Genomic DNA, 18,293 nt, shown 5'->3' with positions numbered 1-18,293 from the left:
ATGATGTATTCAAGTTTATATCCACCTCTATCCTATTTACATTTACATACAAATACACTAAATTCGGCAGTGACATTGCGATTGAGGACATCAAGTCCATAGCTTGTGCATTCGAAATAGGGAATAACATAAACCTTATTGATATTATTTTTATCTGATTTGTTCCCATATCTACACTAAGTGACATCCCAACCATTTCAATGAATTGTTCAAATACAATTCCACTGTTCACATTTATGCTAAAACTTCCACTTGGTGGTTGATCATAGTCAACTTCATCAATACCATCAATCATATTACCATTTGTAAACAACAAAAATCCCAAGCATTTGCCCGCCATTTTCTAAAAAAAAAAAGACAAACAATACATTACTAATTGTTCTACTAATTATCAAACTTAAACAAAAACAAACCACAATAAAAATCACAATAAGAAATATATATAGGGAATATAAAAAATTTGTGGGTAAAAAAATATTAAATTTTGTATTAAACTAAAAATATTAAACTTTTTTAAAAAATCACAATAATTTTGTATTATACTTTTTATAAGAAGTATATTAAAAAATCACAATAATTTTGTATTAAACTAAAAATATTAAACTTTTTAATTTATAAACATCAACTTTCTAAACATAACAATAAATTAAACTTTTTATAACTATTTTTAAACATAACAACAAATTAAACTTTTCAAATATTATAAGAAATTTATACAAAAAAAATCACAATAATTTTGTATTAAACTAAAAATATTAAAGTTTTTAAGCTATAAACATCAACTTTTCAAACATTACAATGAGGTAAACTTTTTAAAACTATTTTTTCAAATTTAATACAAAATAAAAAATTAAATTAAATTAAACTTTTTCAAACTATTTTAAACTATATTTTCAAAGTTAATACTAGAAAAATCAAATATCATAAGAAATATATTTCAAAAAATCATAATAATTTTGTATTAAACTAAAAATATTAAAGTTTTTAGCTATAAACATCAACTTTTTAAACATTACAATGAGGTAAATTTTTTAAAACTATATTTTCAAATTTAATACAAAATAAAAAATTAAATTAAATTAAAAATTTTCAAACTATTTTAAACTATATTTTCAAAGTTAATACTAGAAAAATCAAATATCATAAGAAATATATTTCAAAAAATCATAATAAATTTCTATTAAACTAAAAATGTTAAAGGTACAAACTTCACAATTTAATGGACAAATGTTATCATAAGAAACATAACAATAAACTATACTTAAATACAAACAAAAACAAACAAAATATAAATAAGATTAACATGTTGGTATAATATCCCAACCATAAGATTAACACTAATAACAACTACTAAGATTAACACTAATAGAGAAAGAACTATTAACATCAATATGTAAATATTATTGAATTCAACATGATAGATCTACTAAATATAATAAAACTAGTAATAAATAAATAGTAAACTCACAAATTTAACGTACCTTTTTTGTTCTTTGTTTCCCAAACAACAACAAAAACTATAAAAAAAAATATAATAGTATGAGAATAGGAACAAAATGTATAGTTCTTTAAAAAAAAATTAAATTTTGTATAGTAAAAGGTACAAACCTCACAATTTAATGGACGAATGTGAGAGAAGAAGAAGATTTGCTGAAGGCAGTGAGGAGAAAATGAGAGGCTGATCTTAAAGGTTGAAAGGTAGTGAGGAAAAAAGGCAGTGAGGAGAAAAAGTAGTGAGGAGAATGAGGGAATGAAAGTAGTGTGTAACGACCCGAGTTCAGGAGAGGTACATGAATGAATCGATATTGCATCCGAATGAGAGGGATCTTGAGGACATGAAAGTATGACTAAGAAAGGCTTAAAAGAATTGAAAGTTAATATTTATACCAACAGGTGCACCTTCCTTTTCGGTGGCTCAATCATAAGAACTTCAAAGTTAAGCGTTATTTTTATATGACTAATATAGTTGCATTCAAGGCAAAGGAGGATGGGATGATGACATAGCTAGGTCTCAGGGGACATAGGGGAGTGTGCCGCTCATCGTGTACTTCCACTAGGCGAGCGTGTAGTATAGCTCAACGATCGTGTAATAGTAATAGTTAAGCGATCGTGTAGGAGTGTGGTCGATCGCAGAGGATTTAGTAAGCAATCATTTAGTCATACTGAGCGATCGTAGAGAGATTGTAAACAATCGTTTAGTGTCTAATAAAGAAGTTGTTCATCGTTGTTTTTAATTTTACTAAACGATTGTGTGCGATCGTATATATAATTACTAAACGATTCTTTAATTTCCTTTAGGTCGAGGGTTTGTTCTTTAATTACTAAACGATTCTTTAATTTAATTTAATCAATATTTTTATATGACTAATATAGTTAATTTAAAATCTAAAAAATTAATTTAATAATATAGGTGGAGAGACCAATTTTGTGTGACTAGGTTAGCTACATGTAATGAGTCAATATAGATACATGTTTGATCCGCTCCAACTTGATCAGGTACATAAAAACTGAACCCAATTAGATTTTTCATAAATATTTTTTTATGTACTTGTCTTTAATATTTTTAATATAATATGTTATATGTCTAATTTCTATATGAACGACCAAGACATATGATAGACGATAAGTCATCTCATATGTTTTCACATTGATGAGTGACATTTTCCTGACAGGATGATCAACCACTTTGGTTTCCAACAAGATGTCCTATTAGAGTGCAATATTGAACCCTTACTGCATGATATTGACCTAAGAATTGCAGAATGGTCTAAAAAAGTTGCACATTTGGTAGTGTTATGACACTATCGTAGAAGGTTTATTGTAATGGAGGTTTCAATTGGGAAATTCGATAGGGATGCAACTCAAGATTACATCAATTGGTTTTATAACACAAGACATTACATTACTCGTCTGGGAGCAGTTGTGCATCATTTGGTACATAACTAAATATTGTCTAATTTTTTTAATTTAAATTTATTTTAAATATTGTTTAATTGTTTTATAATTCAAAAAAATCGAACAACACCTGCCTCCATGATATTGCAAATGATCCAATCCAAGTCCTTACTAGAGAGCTACATGGAATAGATACATTATATATACGATATACCTATTGCACCCCTACCAGTTCCTAAGCATAAGGGACATGCTCGAGTAGAAGAAGATGAACTTGATGAGGTTGACCACAATGTGGAAGAATTGTCTTTTATGACACAAATGCAGAGCCAGACTAGTTATGCTAATTCGATGATGACGATGCCAGTATTTAGTTCAAGATATTATGATTCAGAAGTCAATCCATCGTCTTCATACATGCATGGACATGGGTGCAGCCATGAGGAGCATAACGGATATTTATACTATGAAGCACCTACAGAGGTACCAAAGCTACTAGAGAATCCAAAGGAATCAGAGCAACCTAAAGTTTAAAGTCGACGACGACAGCCAACTCGGAATCGACATCTGCCTCGTGGGGCACATTGATTTTTTTTTAATTATTTTTAAATGAATGAAAACTAAATTGTTGTATTGATGTGGACATTTTAATTTATATTTTATTATCTTCTAATTATGAACAATAATAATAATATGGAAAAAAAAAATAAGAATTTGTTATTTACTATAATGTTTCTTAAAGTTAGAATGTTAAAAATAAAACTTACCGTATATTTTTCTTATTACTAAGAAATAAAAGGTAAATTTTGTAAATAATATTTTTCTATTAAAAAAAGAAAGGAAAAGGAAGATTATAAAATAAAAAAAATATTTTTCAATTAAAAAAAGAAATTAAAAGTAAATTATTAAAAAGGGATGGATGAATGTTCAACACTCAACCATTGCATAAATGATTAAAAAATTAAAATATGTTGATTGAGTGTTCAATACTCGATCAATTTAAGGAAAAAATTTTCGCCAATTACATCATCAAAATTACCACATTTTTTTTTTAATTATTTTCAGAAATATAATATTTGGATAAATATTTTCAAAAGGTACATTATCTTTCTAATTTTTCTATTTATTACATTTCTGTTAAAGTTTATTAGTTAATTTGCTGTTTCTGGGTTGGAATCGGTGAAATGTAGTATAACTAGGCAAAAATAGAACACTCATTTAAATACAAAAGAAAAGATAGAAATAGATTAAGATTCCCAACTTCAAATAAAAATGGAATATATTTTTCTTGGGATAAAATTAATTTGGAGAAATATATTAAATTTTATAAATTACAGTAAACTTTCCATTTAAACTTAAATAAAATAGATATTGCAATTTTCGTCTCTCAACTTAATTAGACATATATTATTATCGAAGAAGTCAAAACTTCGATTCTCTTCCCTTCTAAAGGTTGTTGAGCTAAAAAATGTAGTAATCTTTATTTTAAACTAAATTTTTATTTGAAGAATTATTAATTTTTTTTCATATGTTCAATGAATTGTAAAATATATATTTGGTAAGTAATTGATGGAATTTAAAGAAAGTCGATGCGACAAATAATTTCTTAAAAACAATAGTGAATTTTGGTTGATTTTGTAGCAAGAGTGAGATTTTGTAGAATTATTAAATGAATAATTTTATAGTTGATCAAACTTAATTTTGTGTTCTATTACTCATCCGTTGCTTGAAATCAATAATTCAAATTTTCATACTTCATCGTTCTTGTACTAAAAAAAACTCAGGGTGTGTTTAGCTCACAAACATGAGTTGAGTTGGTGTATTGTTTGGCCCACCAACTTTAAATGTTGGTGGAGTTAAGTTGGTATATTTTACCAACTCACCCCAACTCACTTCAACTCTCCTTTCTTTCCATGTTTCCAATGACACTATTCATTGACCACTCTCACACTCTGAGAACTAACTTTGGGATCCGACAACTATCTCCAATGACAACTTCAGTGACCAACTCCGGGTTTTGACAACCACCTCCAATGAAAATTCTAGCGATAGAATTCGAACTCCAACAAGCACCTCCGATGACAGCTCTGACGACCAACTTCGAGCTTCGACAACTTTTGCGCGACCAGCTCCGACAACCAATTTTGGCCTTCGACAACCACTCGGTGACCCAACTCTAAGTTCGGAGTCTAAATAGATGCCGTTAATTCTACCTAATCCGAAACAAATACGATTTATAAAGCTCAAACCACAACCTAAACTAACTCGTAGTTAGAGTGGAAGTAAGAGGTTGATCCACAGGGAAGATTTGTTTAATCTTTCCTTAAACTAACTTTGACTATAAAAGCAATAAAATAGGGGGTTTTGCTAAAGAAAGAAACATACTAAAAATCAAGAGACAAAGGATAAATGTAAACAAGTATAGAACAATCTTGCTCATTCAAGTTAGAGGTTCAATGCAATTCCTATCATCGAATTCTACAAATTAAATTCACAATCGAATTATTCTCGCAACTACTTACTTAACTCGATTAAGCTAGTTTATACAAAGGCTGAAAACTAGCAATAACCTAGTCAAGAGAGTGTCCTAAATATTGATTAAGGTTGGATAGGCATAACCCTAATCAACCTACATGCTTCTACATCTATTGGGTTTGATAGCAACCATATAGAAGAGAAAACACGCGCATTAAGTTCTAGGATTCAATTGCGCCGATTAATTGTCAAGATAGCTTACTCAATTAACCGAATTTTCTTCAAATCTAGTAATTAATGCGTCCTAGGATTAGCCATCAAACACACAAACATTATTGCCTCTTGTTGAACTTGGCTAGACAGTCTATCGAACACATTAAAAGCATCCCATTCAATAAAAAACCAAGCATTTAGGCTATACATGTTCAAGATATAGATTATTCAACATGCTTCAAGAATTAAATCTAGATTCAAGAATGCTAAATTCATATTGCAAATGATAAAGAAAAAGAGAAAACTCAAAAGAATTATAAGAACCCTTGAAATTAGAAACAAGATTCAACAACTATTTCACAACTCAGACAAATTCATGAAGAATTACAAAAATGTTGCTTATAATCCAAAAAAAAAAAAAAATCAAAATCTAACCTAAATGGGAAACAAAATTACGAAAGTGACAAAATGATACAGAGAGAAATCTTAGCCTCCATGAGAATCGTGCTTTCTCTTTTGTAAAAATGAAAGAAAAAGTATTTATACTCGCAGGGTAGCGTCGTGACGCTGAGATAAGCGTTGCAACGCTAAATCGCAAAAAGGGCAAGAAGCGTTGGGCTTGAGACTTGACGCTGCCCTCGATGCTGGGTTGTGCAAGGGGCGCGCGTGTGAACAATCCCGTCAAAATCCGGAGCGTTGCAACACTGCTCTGTTTTGTAGCAAATGGATGCTTTCTGCCTTCAAGCGTCCCTCGACGCTTTTGAGAGGGTCATGATGCCGAGGTTGATGACATTTTGATAATTTCTTTGATTCTCTTTAACTTTGTTGACTTTCTTAGTCATTTTTATCCTTTTTAGCCCAATTTCTCGGAATGACTGCTAGTCGCTCCCAGGACCATTTTACCTACCAAATGAGCATTAAAAGCAAACAAACAACACAATTTTGAGGGAATTACCGTAGAAAATATATACCTTTTAAAGACCTATCATCCGACAACCACCTTCGAGCTACCAACTTTGACGACCAATTAGCTCCGACAACAAACTCCGAAGAAAATTACCTTCGATGATCACCTTTGAGTGAGAAACTTCAATGACCAACTCGTGGCTTTGACAACCACCTTCGACAACAAAATCCGACAACCAACTCTAATACCACCTTCAGCGACTAACTTCAGGCTCCGACAATCACTTTTGACTACAATCTCCAGCGAAAATCATCTTCGATGATCAACTTTGACGACCACTTTCACCCAACCAACTCTGGGATTCGAAAACCACCTCCAATGACAAACTTCGACAACCAACTCCAATACACCTTCATGCAACCAACTTCAGGCTCCAACAACCACCTCCAACTACAAACTCTACCAAAAATCATCTTCATGAATCAACTTCGATAACCACTTCCGACTATTATAAGATTGATGACTGTTAAAGTATATTGTAGGGTTGATTACATAAAAAATATTATTTTGTCTACATTAAGTGCAATATTTATATGTAAAAATTTGTAAAAAAAAATATTTTTATTTAATTGAATTCACATATTAAATGAGTATTAAGAGTATTTAGAAGTATGTATATAGTTGTAAAGTATGTAACATATGACCAAAAAAAAAAATTATAAAATGAAAATTTTTTCCTGAAACATTTTCCAGCAAAAATTAGTGAAAAATAAAAATATGTTGACTGATGATCCTCCAAATTTAGAGGAAATGAAAGTAAAATTGTTGAAGAAATGTGGTGACATTCCATTGGCTGTTACGAAGATGTGGGAGATTTAATTTAAAAAAATTCATGACATAGTAAAAATATAGAGCAATAATAGAAAGAAGAAGAAAAAGAAGAAGATGATAATGAAATTCATGGAGAAAAATTAGCTAGAATCAAAAGTTTTGGTTTCGTTTTAGTTTCTCATTTTATTTAAACATATTTCTATAAGAAATGTAATGAGATAGTTGTTGTTCATGGCTCGAAAAGAAAAGAAAGAAAGAAAAAACGAAAAGAAGGAAAAAATTTAAAAATTAAAAGAAAAAAATTGAAATCCATATTTTACTCAAACAAAGATCGATAGAATTATTGAATAAAGAAGTTTCAAAACAAAAATAGTAATCATAAAAGCATATTATTAAATAAAAAAGTTTCAAAAAACCGCATAGATATCCAGATATATGAACTCTGCATCCAGACATATGAACTCAGACTAAATAACTTTGCATCCCAAACATAGATATATGAATTCCACATACATATGAACTCTATACATCCTATCTCAACCTTGTGCCCCAAACAACCCCTTAATTTTGTGTAAAGCATAATAACACACACCTATATATTTTGAGATTCTTATGTTGTTTTTCTTTTCTTTTCTTTCTTTTCCTTAATGTTGTTTTTCTATTATGACTTATAAGCAAAATATTAAATTTCAGTTGACATGTTGGTATTTCTATTATATTTCCACGTTTTCATAGGTTCGATATTGACATAAAAGGTGAATTGATATTTCCACTTTTTCATAGAAATATTCTTGAAATATAAAAGTAAGTAACAAAATGTCACTAATAATTAAATATAATATAAATAATAGACATATTAACTTGTTAAAATAAAAAATATTTTAAAGATTTTTTATTTTATAATCTTTTTAAAAATATCCATCAAAATTGCATTTTATCTATATTTTCATTGAAATTTTTTTAAGATGAAGACTTGGATATTTCCATATAGATCGATATTTTAACTTTGCTTATGAGCAGTTAAATTAACAGAAAAAAAGAAAAAGAAAAAGAAAAATTGAAGGCGCCGTGCAAAACGTTCCATTTGTACAAATAAAAGTTCTTCGTTTACTAACAAGTCTTCAGCCATCGCCATTGTCCTTTGCTTCCAACCAATTTCTGTTTTTGTTTCATTCGATTTTCTTCACTATTCCAATTCAATTTTGAAACCCAGAGATTTTCTCTATTCACTTCCAGATCTCCTACATTTTAATCCCCAAGTTTCTGCGTCGAATTTGATGGTTTTGATGGTTTTCAGGGTTTTGTTTCCATAGCTTCCAAGTTTTATGCAGGGAGAATCCAATTCCCCCTCGTAAAATATGGACAAGAGCGGATCATTCAATCACCATACTGCATCAAACGATTCCCAGAATTCCTGGAATAGAGATACCGGATTTGGCGCCAATGATCGGAGGTTCGCTTTCTCGCGTCAAGCTTCGTCTAAGCATTGGCAAGACCTGCCCCATACTCCGATTCCTATCAACTCCGACGATTCGACGAAGCCTTTGCTTTCGCGGAATATGTCGAGCATAAACATTCCGCCTGGGGGATACTTTGCTTCCGAAAGTAACAAATTCTTTAGTGTAAAGGATAATTCAGGTGATAAATTATCGGTTTTGTCACTGGCCTTTTCAATTTTAGAGAATGTGAGATCTGGGAATCGGTATATGAAGAGGCTGTTTCTGATGATTTCGCTTAATGTTCTGTATTCGACTGCCGAGTTAGCTATCGGTCTCCTTACTGGCCGTATTGGTATGGACGTCACTATCCTTCCTCTTTTAATTTTTCATCTTCCTTTATGTCAAAATTTATTCTCAGTATGTGAATAATTTGTTTTGTTTGTTTTGTCATGACTTCAGGTCTGGTTTCTGATGCATTTCATTTGACTTTTGGCTGTGGTCTTTTAACATTTTCATTGTTTGCCATTGCTGCTTCTCGGAGTAAGCCTGATCATGCTTACACCTATGGGTAAGGTTTATTTGCTCATCCCTGTTAAACCAGCTGAAGTATTTGAAGTTCTTAATTTACTTAGTTAGCTGTTACTGATTTGATTAGTTTTTACCCTACTGAACGTAGTTTCTTGGCATTTTTGAGTTCCGTGTTTTTTTTATTTTTATTTTTATTTATTATAATAAATGATTTTCAATTCTTCTCATCTTTTATAAATTTCAGTTTCATCATTTAAGTGTCAAGCATTTTTAATCAAGTCCCTGTTATCTCTCTAAACAGATATTGATTATTAGTTGAGTTAGAAACATAATTATTAGTTGAGTTAGAATCATCTATGTTTTTTAATTCAATGAGTTGCACTTGCACATACCCTCTTAAGTATTGAAAGCTATTGACCATCTCACATTGGAAAAATCAAGAGACATCACAACATTTATAAAATATGTGGGCTACTCCTCCCATTGTTAATTGGTTTTGAGATATAACCTCATCTTATCTGGGATCAGAGCTCATATAGCTGAAACAGGTATTCGGTCAAAAAAAAAAAAAAAAAATTCAATTCAAGAATGGTGAACCCAAAGAAGAACTATCTTGAGGGGGCATGTTGAGGATTTCACATTGAAAACATCAAGGGACCTCACAATGTTTATAAGATATAGGGGTTACTCCTCCCATTGCCTTTTGATTTCGTGATGAAACCACTGTACTAACTTGACTGACTTATGAGTTGTTGGGTAAGATGAAACCATGAAAAATGCAACTATACTATTAACTGCCCATCTCATTAGAACATACTAATTTTAAAACTGACATAATCGTTCTTTTTTACACATCTATTGATGTAATTGAATATGATACGTCGTGGACAAAATTATATATATATATATGAATTAATTGAAAGATAAATAGGGTGTCACAATTTGACCACATATCGATGAACTTGCAATTTTTTTGTTGTTTCGGATAGCTGACATATCTTTTTCGGTTTGCAAAATTTTATTTGATTAATAGAGATGGTTAATAGTAGTGATTTGTCTTACCAGGTACAAGAGACTGGAGGTTTTAGCTGCCTTTACTAATGCTGTAAGTATTCAAAATTTTAAACGTTTATGAATATTTACTGTTCCTGGAACTCTTCTGTTTGATGCTATCCTTTCTTGACTGATGGCTGGTTGGTTCATGTGCTTTTGATCTCTCAAGTTTATGTATTTGTATCATTCTTTAAGTCTTATTCTTATGAGGTAATAACATTATGGTTGTTTCTGTCTTATTAAGTAAGAAGTACCTCCTAAAAGAATTCTTTGCTTTCTTATGAGCTTATCAAAAAAAGTTACTTTGCTTTTCAATTATTATAACCACATATTTCAGTGGAAAAGAAGCAAGAACCTGGATTTTAAAATGGATAACACCTCTTGGAGCAGAGTGATGTTTTGCTTCGAACTTCAGTTTTAGATGCTAATTTCAATTCATGGTCTGATTTTTCTAATTTCGTAACCTCTTGAAGTGATTTGATTTAGCTGTACATTTTTTACAAATCATGTATAAGAAAATTTTGTTTCATTTAACTTTGAAAATAAAGTTCTATTTAATATTCATTTTTGCTATTTGGACATTTACTATGTTACATGTGTAGACAGCTATTTCTTCTGTTTCTGTCTTTCTCATTAGCCGTGGAAGCACTTCATGCATTTATACAAGATGAATCTGAACACAAGTAAGTAGTTCCCTAAACATTGATTTGGGGATGTACTATAACTTTGGATCTTTATTAGAATACAATCTAGAAATTTTTCCACTATAAATTCGTTGGTAGTAGTCTAATTTTCTGTTTTCAGGCTCATGCCACTTGTCGTATCTTTTCATGGTTTAGGTTCCTAGTTTTCCCCTGTGTAGCTTATATTCATTGACCTTGATGCCCCTGATTCATAGGTGTTTCCGTTATGCAAAATTTTTGAACTTTTCCTCCGATTGTAATTTTTTAGCTGGCAGGATTCATGTCCACAGGACATGACACAGACACAGTGACAGATTCTACTATGAGACAAGGTCTCAGTACAAATGTTAAACACTTTTTAAGTTTTATGGAATCATATATTTCATAAATCTATCAACTTATAATATATCGCTCTTAAGCTGATAAAAATGCCTTGCATTTTTGTTGCTTATTATGTTTGTGTTACAGTGTGTTGGTATCTTATACTCTTTGATTAAGATACCTTTAGTATATCTATCTATATGACACTCTTAGTATATCCAGGCCTTTTTGTAATTATGACCTTAGATAGTTTGTGTCATGCACCGGTTATCATCTATCCAGATTCATTGGTTTTAAAAAAAGGTGGACTTAATGAATGAGTTCTTGTGGTTATATTTTGTCATAATATGGTATTTTGTATATCTGATAATTATTTTCACCTTTCAGGCACTACTTAATTGTCTCAGCCGTAACAAATTTAATGGTCAATCTCATAGGTGTTTGGTTCTTCAGGAACTATGCTCGCATTAATCTAGGTGAATCCCCTTTTCTTATAGGTTACATCATTTGATCGTTTCATTACCTTTCAGGCTCTACTTCATTGTTTCTTGATCAAGTGATTGTTTAATTTTTATGGATAACAATTGTTTATCCTTGAATTTGGGATTTGAACACACAATCAGGAGGTAGAAATGATGGTCTGGGCGTTCATGTCAACCAGCAGACCAAGGAGGCTTTTTTACTGTTTATCCTTAAATTCAATACAGGATCGTGTTTTATATTAAAGATCTTTCACTTACTAGACTAGACTAGTCTAGATTAGGTGTAGGATATTGTATTTCTAGAAACTACAGCATATAGGTCATTGCATTCATTTTTTTTTTACATGATACAGTCATATACTCTCCCAGCCTGCCGTAAATTATATATTTCTATAATATTCATTTGTCTTTGTAAAAAAATATTTATTTAAGTGTGAATGTATTTTATGAACAAAATGTTCTCATACCTGTAATAAAACTCTAAATTAACATATTGCCTCACTTTCAAGAACGAATATTAAAAGCTAATTGTGAAGAATAAAATATCTGAGTTAAATCATGGTAAAATAATGAATTGTCTCTGTATTTATTTAAGTGTGAATGTTTGATTGTATTTTCTGAACATAATGTTTCATACTTGTAATAAAGCTCCAAATTAATGTATTGCCTCATTTTCAAGAGAAAATATTAAATGCTAATTGTGAAGAATAAACATCTATAGTAATATCGTGGTAAAATTATGAATTTTGTCTCTATGCTTTGAGGTTTGTGTTAGGTACTTAAGCACCTTGGAGAACCACACCCCAAAAGCTAGCTACTGGGTGGGAGAGCCAAGCCACTTTAAGTACCATATTGATCATCTCATTCTAACCAATGTAGGACAAAGGCATCCCATAACCTTGGTTCCTAACAGTTCGTGTCTATATAGTTCTATTTTTTTTTAAAAAAAGAAATTTTCAATACATCTTCAACATTGCCCTTAGTATTTGCTTACCCAAACCATTGAGTTCATCTGTGTCATCCAAGACGATCTTAATACTTATTGGCTTATCATTCAAGCAGTCAGGTTTGTGATTATGATGATTGTCTCATCCCTAGATCATTACTTTTAGTGTACAGAAAAGCTGAAGATATGAACTACCATTCAATTTGCTTGCATGTTCTTGCAGATTCTATCCGCAGGTAAAATATATTCCTCTCTCGTTCTTCCATTTCTACATGCATGCTTGCTCTTTTTGTAACCGTGCGTGAATATAAATCTTCTTTTAGTGGGCATGTTTATCTTTAAGCGGTTTCTTTCAATGATTCTCAGTGCAGGTCTGATACTGGCATCCTGGTTTTTGTCTCTTGGGTAAACTACCAATGCACAACTGACCCTTTTTTCCTAGTTATCTGCTTCAACACAAATCTCACTTGGGACATGTGTTTCCCCGTTTGCAGAGTACAAAATGCTGAAGTTTTGTGCTTAGGACTGGTTTCAGTTGCAGTCTTTATGATTGTCATGCCTCTCTTTAGGGCAACCAGTGGTGTTTTACTTCAAATGGCACCGCCTAGCATTCCAACTTCGGCATTAAGCAAATGTTGGAGACAGGTTTGTGCATAAGCATGCATTATGTCATGCACAATGAAAGTTATGAAATAAACTGGACCATGAGGACTTATTTGATATCTTTTTTAAATTTTTTCTTCAAAAAGTGAGTTCCATAACTTTTTTGTTCTTAAAGTAAAAGTTTCTACTCACTTTTCTTAAGATAATAAATGTTTAAACTGAACTAGAACGCATTTTGCATTGCGGGTGTCAATTTCATGAAATCTTACAAATAAAAAGTTAGGTTTACATCTTCATAAACTTTGTTTGGAACCATTTTCAAAACATAGGTATGATTTGCAAAATAGACAAACCATATGGTTGATTAGCAACTATCCCAATAAAATGGGAATGGTAAGACACATTCAAAAGAAATGAAGACTAGTCATTTAATTCTCCTAGAAAAAATGCGTTTGGTCAAATAGTATGTTTAAGACGATACCCAAATATGTAAGATGAAATAAAAAGATACAGGCTTTCCATGTGGACAGAAATTAAGTAGAAATATTATATCTTTTGATGAACGGAATCTAAGATTCTGATTGAAAAATCTGAAATGTGGGTTTTATTTTTTTGGAATAAAAAGTTTGGTATCAATTTTAAGCTTAATGTAACTAAATGGATAAAATGAAATTATGAAATCGACTATATTTGGTATCACTTGTCATCTACTCGACATGATATTGCAAGAATGTTCATATTTTTATATTTTGTCAGATTACATCTCGTGAAGACGTATTAGAAATCACTCAAGCGCGATTTTGGGAATTAGTACCTGCTCAAGTTGTTGGCTCACTCTCTCTAACGGTAGTGTTAAGGATGCTTGTATTCTGTCATTTCTAAGATTGCTATGCATTGACAGTTCATAATGCTTATTTATATGTTGTGGTGTTATCTGGTAGTTCCATTGTGTACATATGATTTTTCAGTTCTGATATTGATGAAATCACTGTTGTTACAGACAAAGAAAGGAACGGACAATCGCCAAGTGCTTGAATTTGTGCACGATATGTATCATGAATTGGGCATACAGGACTTAACAGTGCAAACTGAAGAAGCTTGAGTTGCTGCTGCTTTATATTTCTCCTTATTCTCCATATGACTAATGGTGATGATATCTGTAGGTTACCCATACTATCAATTTTTTGAACATCCACATTAGGTTTATGATATATGCCAATTATCTCCAACATGTTCCTCAGTGTCGATGATAGTTGATAATGTCTTCATTTTAAACTTCTTCCTTGTCTCTCCCCCTGCACATCCCATATCCTGCATCATTCTTATATTAACTTTTTTTCTTTTAATGTAAAGTTACTGTAGCTTTAGAGATAATTGTAGTGAAATTTTGTTGAGGATTATGAAAATTGATTTAAGGATTATGATTAGTTATTTTATTACTTTCCAACGTTACTTCTTGAATTTTTAGTTTGGTAGTCTATGGATTTATGCACTTCTTCAAATCCTAAGAAACATGCAGTCACCATGTGCGAAAGTGGGACAAATATAGGGACAAAGTATGTTGCTATTTTTACCAGGAAGAGAAATATACCTCTTGTTTATATGCGTCTACATGTACAAAATACTAGAAGAATACATTTAAATTGAATGTGGGATGTATTTCATCCAAACATGAAGACGTTTAAGAGATCCTAAGTCAAATTTATCCAGGGGTTTTTATATGAAGGTGTTAGTACTTTCATAGGTTCAATGGAAGCAACATGCAAAGCTATATGAGGAGTTTATTTATAACACTTATATTGGATAATCCTCACACGTTAGGTGATTACTTCTTATGTCATTTCTATTTTCTTGAATGAACTTCAAGAAAACAAAGGAAGAATCCTCTATCACCTCATTTGCAACCTAGACCGTAGAATCACTAGGCAACCCACTTTCTGTTTTGAAACCTCTCATCAACCATGAACTATTTGAAGCAATACAACTTTCCTTTACATATAGTAATTCTTATCTCCATTAACCTGCTACCCCTAAACTATCTAGGTGGGGATGGATTACATATTAGAAGAGTTTGGAATGCTACAGAGAAATATTCTATGGGATCCAAACACTCAATCATTGGAAGTGCGACAAAGAGGGAGAGAAGACACAGGACATGAATAGGAGGAAGAAACCTTCCATTAAAATATTATCTTACAGTAAGTTCTGTGAATAGAGTAAGCTGGCTTTCTTTCGGTAAGATGTTTGCGTCTTCTTTGATTGATAGAGGCATGGGTGGCCACACAAATGAAGGCCTCTCATTGGGTAAAATTGGTGGGTTTGCTTCCCCCTTGAGCACCTGCAAAACATTTTTCATGTTGGGCCTCTGGATGGGGTTAGGTTGACAACAAGCTAACCCTAGAATTAACAGATACTCCATTTCTCTAACGAATTGCCCTTCAATGCTCTCATCCACAGCTTCAACAATTTTCCCTCCCTTGTGAAACTCCCATGCCCAATGCGCGAGACTGCCGTCGTAGTCACCAATCTCAGATGGATTTCCAGGCCTTCTTCCACATATAACTTCTAGAATAAGAACTCCAAAGGCATATACATCTGTTTCTCTCGTAGCTCTACTAGTTAGAAAAGTCTTTGGAGCCATGTAGCCTGGTGTTCCTGCTATCTCTTGTTAAGTGATGTGTCTCTTTGGTTTGACACATCATTCGAGCTAATCCAAAATCTCCCAACTTGGCTTCAAACTTCGAGTCTAACATGATGTTGGATGACTTCATGTCTTTATGGAGGACTGTCTTCTCACATCCATTGTGAAGATAATCCAAAGCCTCAGCCACCCCATAGATTATGTTTCGTCTAGTTTCCTAGTTGGGTGGAGAGCCTATCCCGTTGATCTTACTGTAGCCAAATATCAACTTGTCCAAGCTGCCATTAGGCATGTACTTGTATATGAGCAGAAGATCTCTTTTCTCGTAGCACCATCCAGTTAGCTTTACGAGGTTTTTGTGATATAGGCTACCAAAAGTAGTAATTTCTGCAATGAACTCTTGCTTCCCTTGACGTGAGTCCTTTGAAATTCTCTTGACGGCTACCTCTTTATTCATCAAGATTCCCTTGTAAACGGTTCCAAAACCACCTTGCCCAAGCCCATTCTGAGGATCAAAATTGTCTGTTGCCTTCTTGAGTTCTCTCAATCTGAACTTTGTGCTAAAACTCCAGCTACTGTGGGCCGAATCCACTTTGGGGGTTCTTTTCCTACACTAGAATCTGTGCTGTAGAATTGCCACGATTTCACAACATTCAACTGCGTATGATTGCTCGTTGAAGCTGAGAATCCCCCGAAAATGTCGTCTGGGAGGATGGAGAGGACCAAGGGTTGAAAAATGACGAGATTTTTTAGTTGGTCCTCCATTGAGTTGGACATGGAAACATAGATAGAAATGTACTTCCCTTCATATCTGATTATCCCATAAACAGACTTGCCGGATGAAAAATTAACCTGAAGTCCAGTAATGGTTGTTGAACAATGGAATAGATACTGTTCACGTTCAAACCCACATGGTTGCTATCAATGTCATTTGGAAAGTTCTCCCTGGTGTCAAATTCGATTGCCTCTATTTGTGCCATTGACGTTCCATTCGTCGAGGCATTGATAATTCCTAGCTACTGTCCACAGCTTCTGGCGGGAGGTAAAGCATCGGCGGTGAGTATGAAGGCCATCCCTACACCACCCTCAGGCAACGTTTGCGGGCTGATGTTATTTTTGAAATTGGTGCTAAAAGAGGTGATTTTACTATTGTTTCTAAGCTTGAATGGCCTTTTGTAAACAACCCTTCCAGATTCATTGGTGATCGGAGCTCCTCGGACGTCTGGTGTGACTTGAACGGCGTTGAGGAAAATGCGAGCATTGTTACTCGGAATGAGCTTGGTCTCGTTTGACAGTGAAGAATGTGAAGTCGAAATCGAAGCAAAGTGTGGTTGATGGTGCATCCGAAGAAGATGGCAGCCAGCAGGAGAATCCTGATTGTTGCTTGACAACTGCTCATCATCTTTGTTTGTGAGTGTATCTCTCTCTCTCTCTTCCCTTCTCTTTCTTGAGAGCATGCAGAGAAAAACAATGGCATTTCACAGAGAATCCATTGAACTCTCCTTTCTAAGGTCAAACAAAGAGAGAGGATTTGTGGGGAGGGGCTGAAATTGGTGATGTTGTATGTGAAAGAAGTTTCGTTGTTTTCTTAGGCTACGAAAAAACTATCCAAAATTCCATCTCTCCACCTTTGTAATATTGAAGACATAATGAGAACAATAATCGATGTATAAATTTTCTATCCTTTATGAAGAAAAGGAATACGCATAAATTTCACGTACGCATGGAATTGTGGAGAAATTTCTCCTAGCGATAGTTTTAAAATATTAATTGGATTAGTAAATGCAGTCTATGTCTTTTAGTCAATTGACTGGCTATTTCTTATATATTTTTAGCTGCGTAAATATCAATTTATAGAGTATTCAATTTAAACCCGTACACTTTTGTATCAATTTAAATCTTAAACTTTGAGTTGTATCAATTTAAATTCTAAACAAATAATTGTATTAATTTAAACCTTAAACTTTCATAAATGTATCAACTTAACATTTATGAAAATTCAAGATTTAAATTGATATATTTATGAAAGTTTAGAGTTTAAATTGATACACCTACAAAAGTTTAGAGTTTAAATTGATACAATCTATGTGAGTTATTTTTGTTAGCTCAAAGATAAGTTTGAAGGTTCGTAGGTTGAATCTGATACTGTGGAGATTATAGAACCAGGAATCCACTGATCTCTTTAAGGCTTCAAACATTTTGGGAGTCCTATCTTTCTCTAAATTCACATATTTGTTTGTTTTTTGTTTTTTTGTTTTTTCTCTGTTTCTTCTTCC

The 18,293-nt window shown here is 32.5% G+C and overlaps 1 protein-coding gene and 1 pseudogene across 1 annotated transcript; one reads left to right on the top strand and one right to left on the bottom strand.

Moving 5' to 3' along the window:
- The first annotated feature begins 8,335 nt into the window (after positions 1-8,335).
- LOC120090323 (Cation efflux family protein) lies at positions 8,336-14,823 on the top strand. Its single transcript, XM_039047898.2, has 10 exons — positions 8,336-9,112; positions 9,220-9,328; positions 10,354-10,393; positions 10,948-11,024; positions 11,733-11,821; positions 12,940-13,009; positions 13,140-13,178; positions 13,268-13,418; positions 14,133-14,222; positions 14,377-14,823. Exons 1-10 carry the CDS (start codon positions 8,680-8,682, stop codon positions 14,476-14,478), a joined length of 1,200 nt encoding a protein of 399 aa, XP_038903826.1. The 5' UTR covers positions 8,336-8,679; the 3' UTR covers positions 14,479-14,823.
- Positions 14,824-15,421: 598 nt separating this feature from the next.
- LOC120090322 (putative L-type lectin-domain containing receptor kinase S.5 pseudogene) lies at positions 15,422-17,416 on the bottom strand (annotated as a pseudogene).
- Between the last annotated feature and the right edge of the window lie 877 nt (positions 17,417-18,293).

The sequence above is a fragment of the Benincasa hispida genome, chromosome 11, assembly GCF_027475165.1.
Source record: "Benincasa hispida cultivar pf3 chromosome 11, pf3_genome.v1.1, whole genome shotgun sequence".
In the NCBI taxonomy this organism is placed as follows: domain Eukaryota; kingdom Viridiplantae; phylum Streptophyta; class Magnoliopsida; order Cucurbitales; family Cucurbitaceae; genus Benincasa; species Benincasa hispida.
Note: the sequence above shows the minus strand (reverse complement) of the source record. Positions and strands in the feature narration are given on the sequence as shown.

Coding starts and splice junctions, on each gene's coding strand:
- LOC120090323 (XM_039047898.2), top strand. CDS start 8,680: ATGGACAAGAGCGGATCATTCAATCACCATACTGCATCAAACGATTCC. Junction 11,025..11,732: donor CAAGATGAATCTGAACACAA/GTAAGTAGTTCC, acceptor TTCACCTTTCAG/GCACTACTTAATTGTCTCAG. Junction 13,419..14,132: donor TAAGCAAATGTTGGAGACAG/GTTTGTGCATAA, acceptor ATATTTTGTCAG/ATTACATCTCGTGAAGACGT.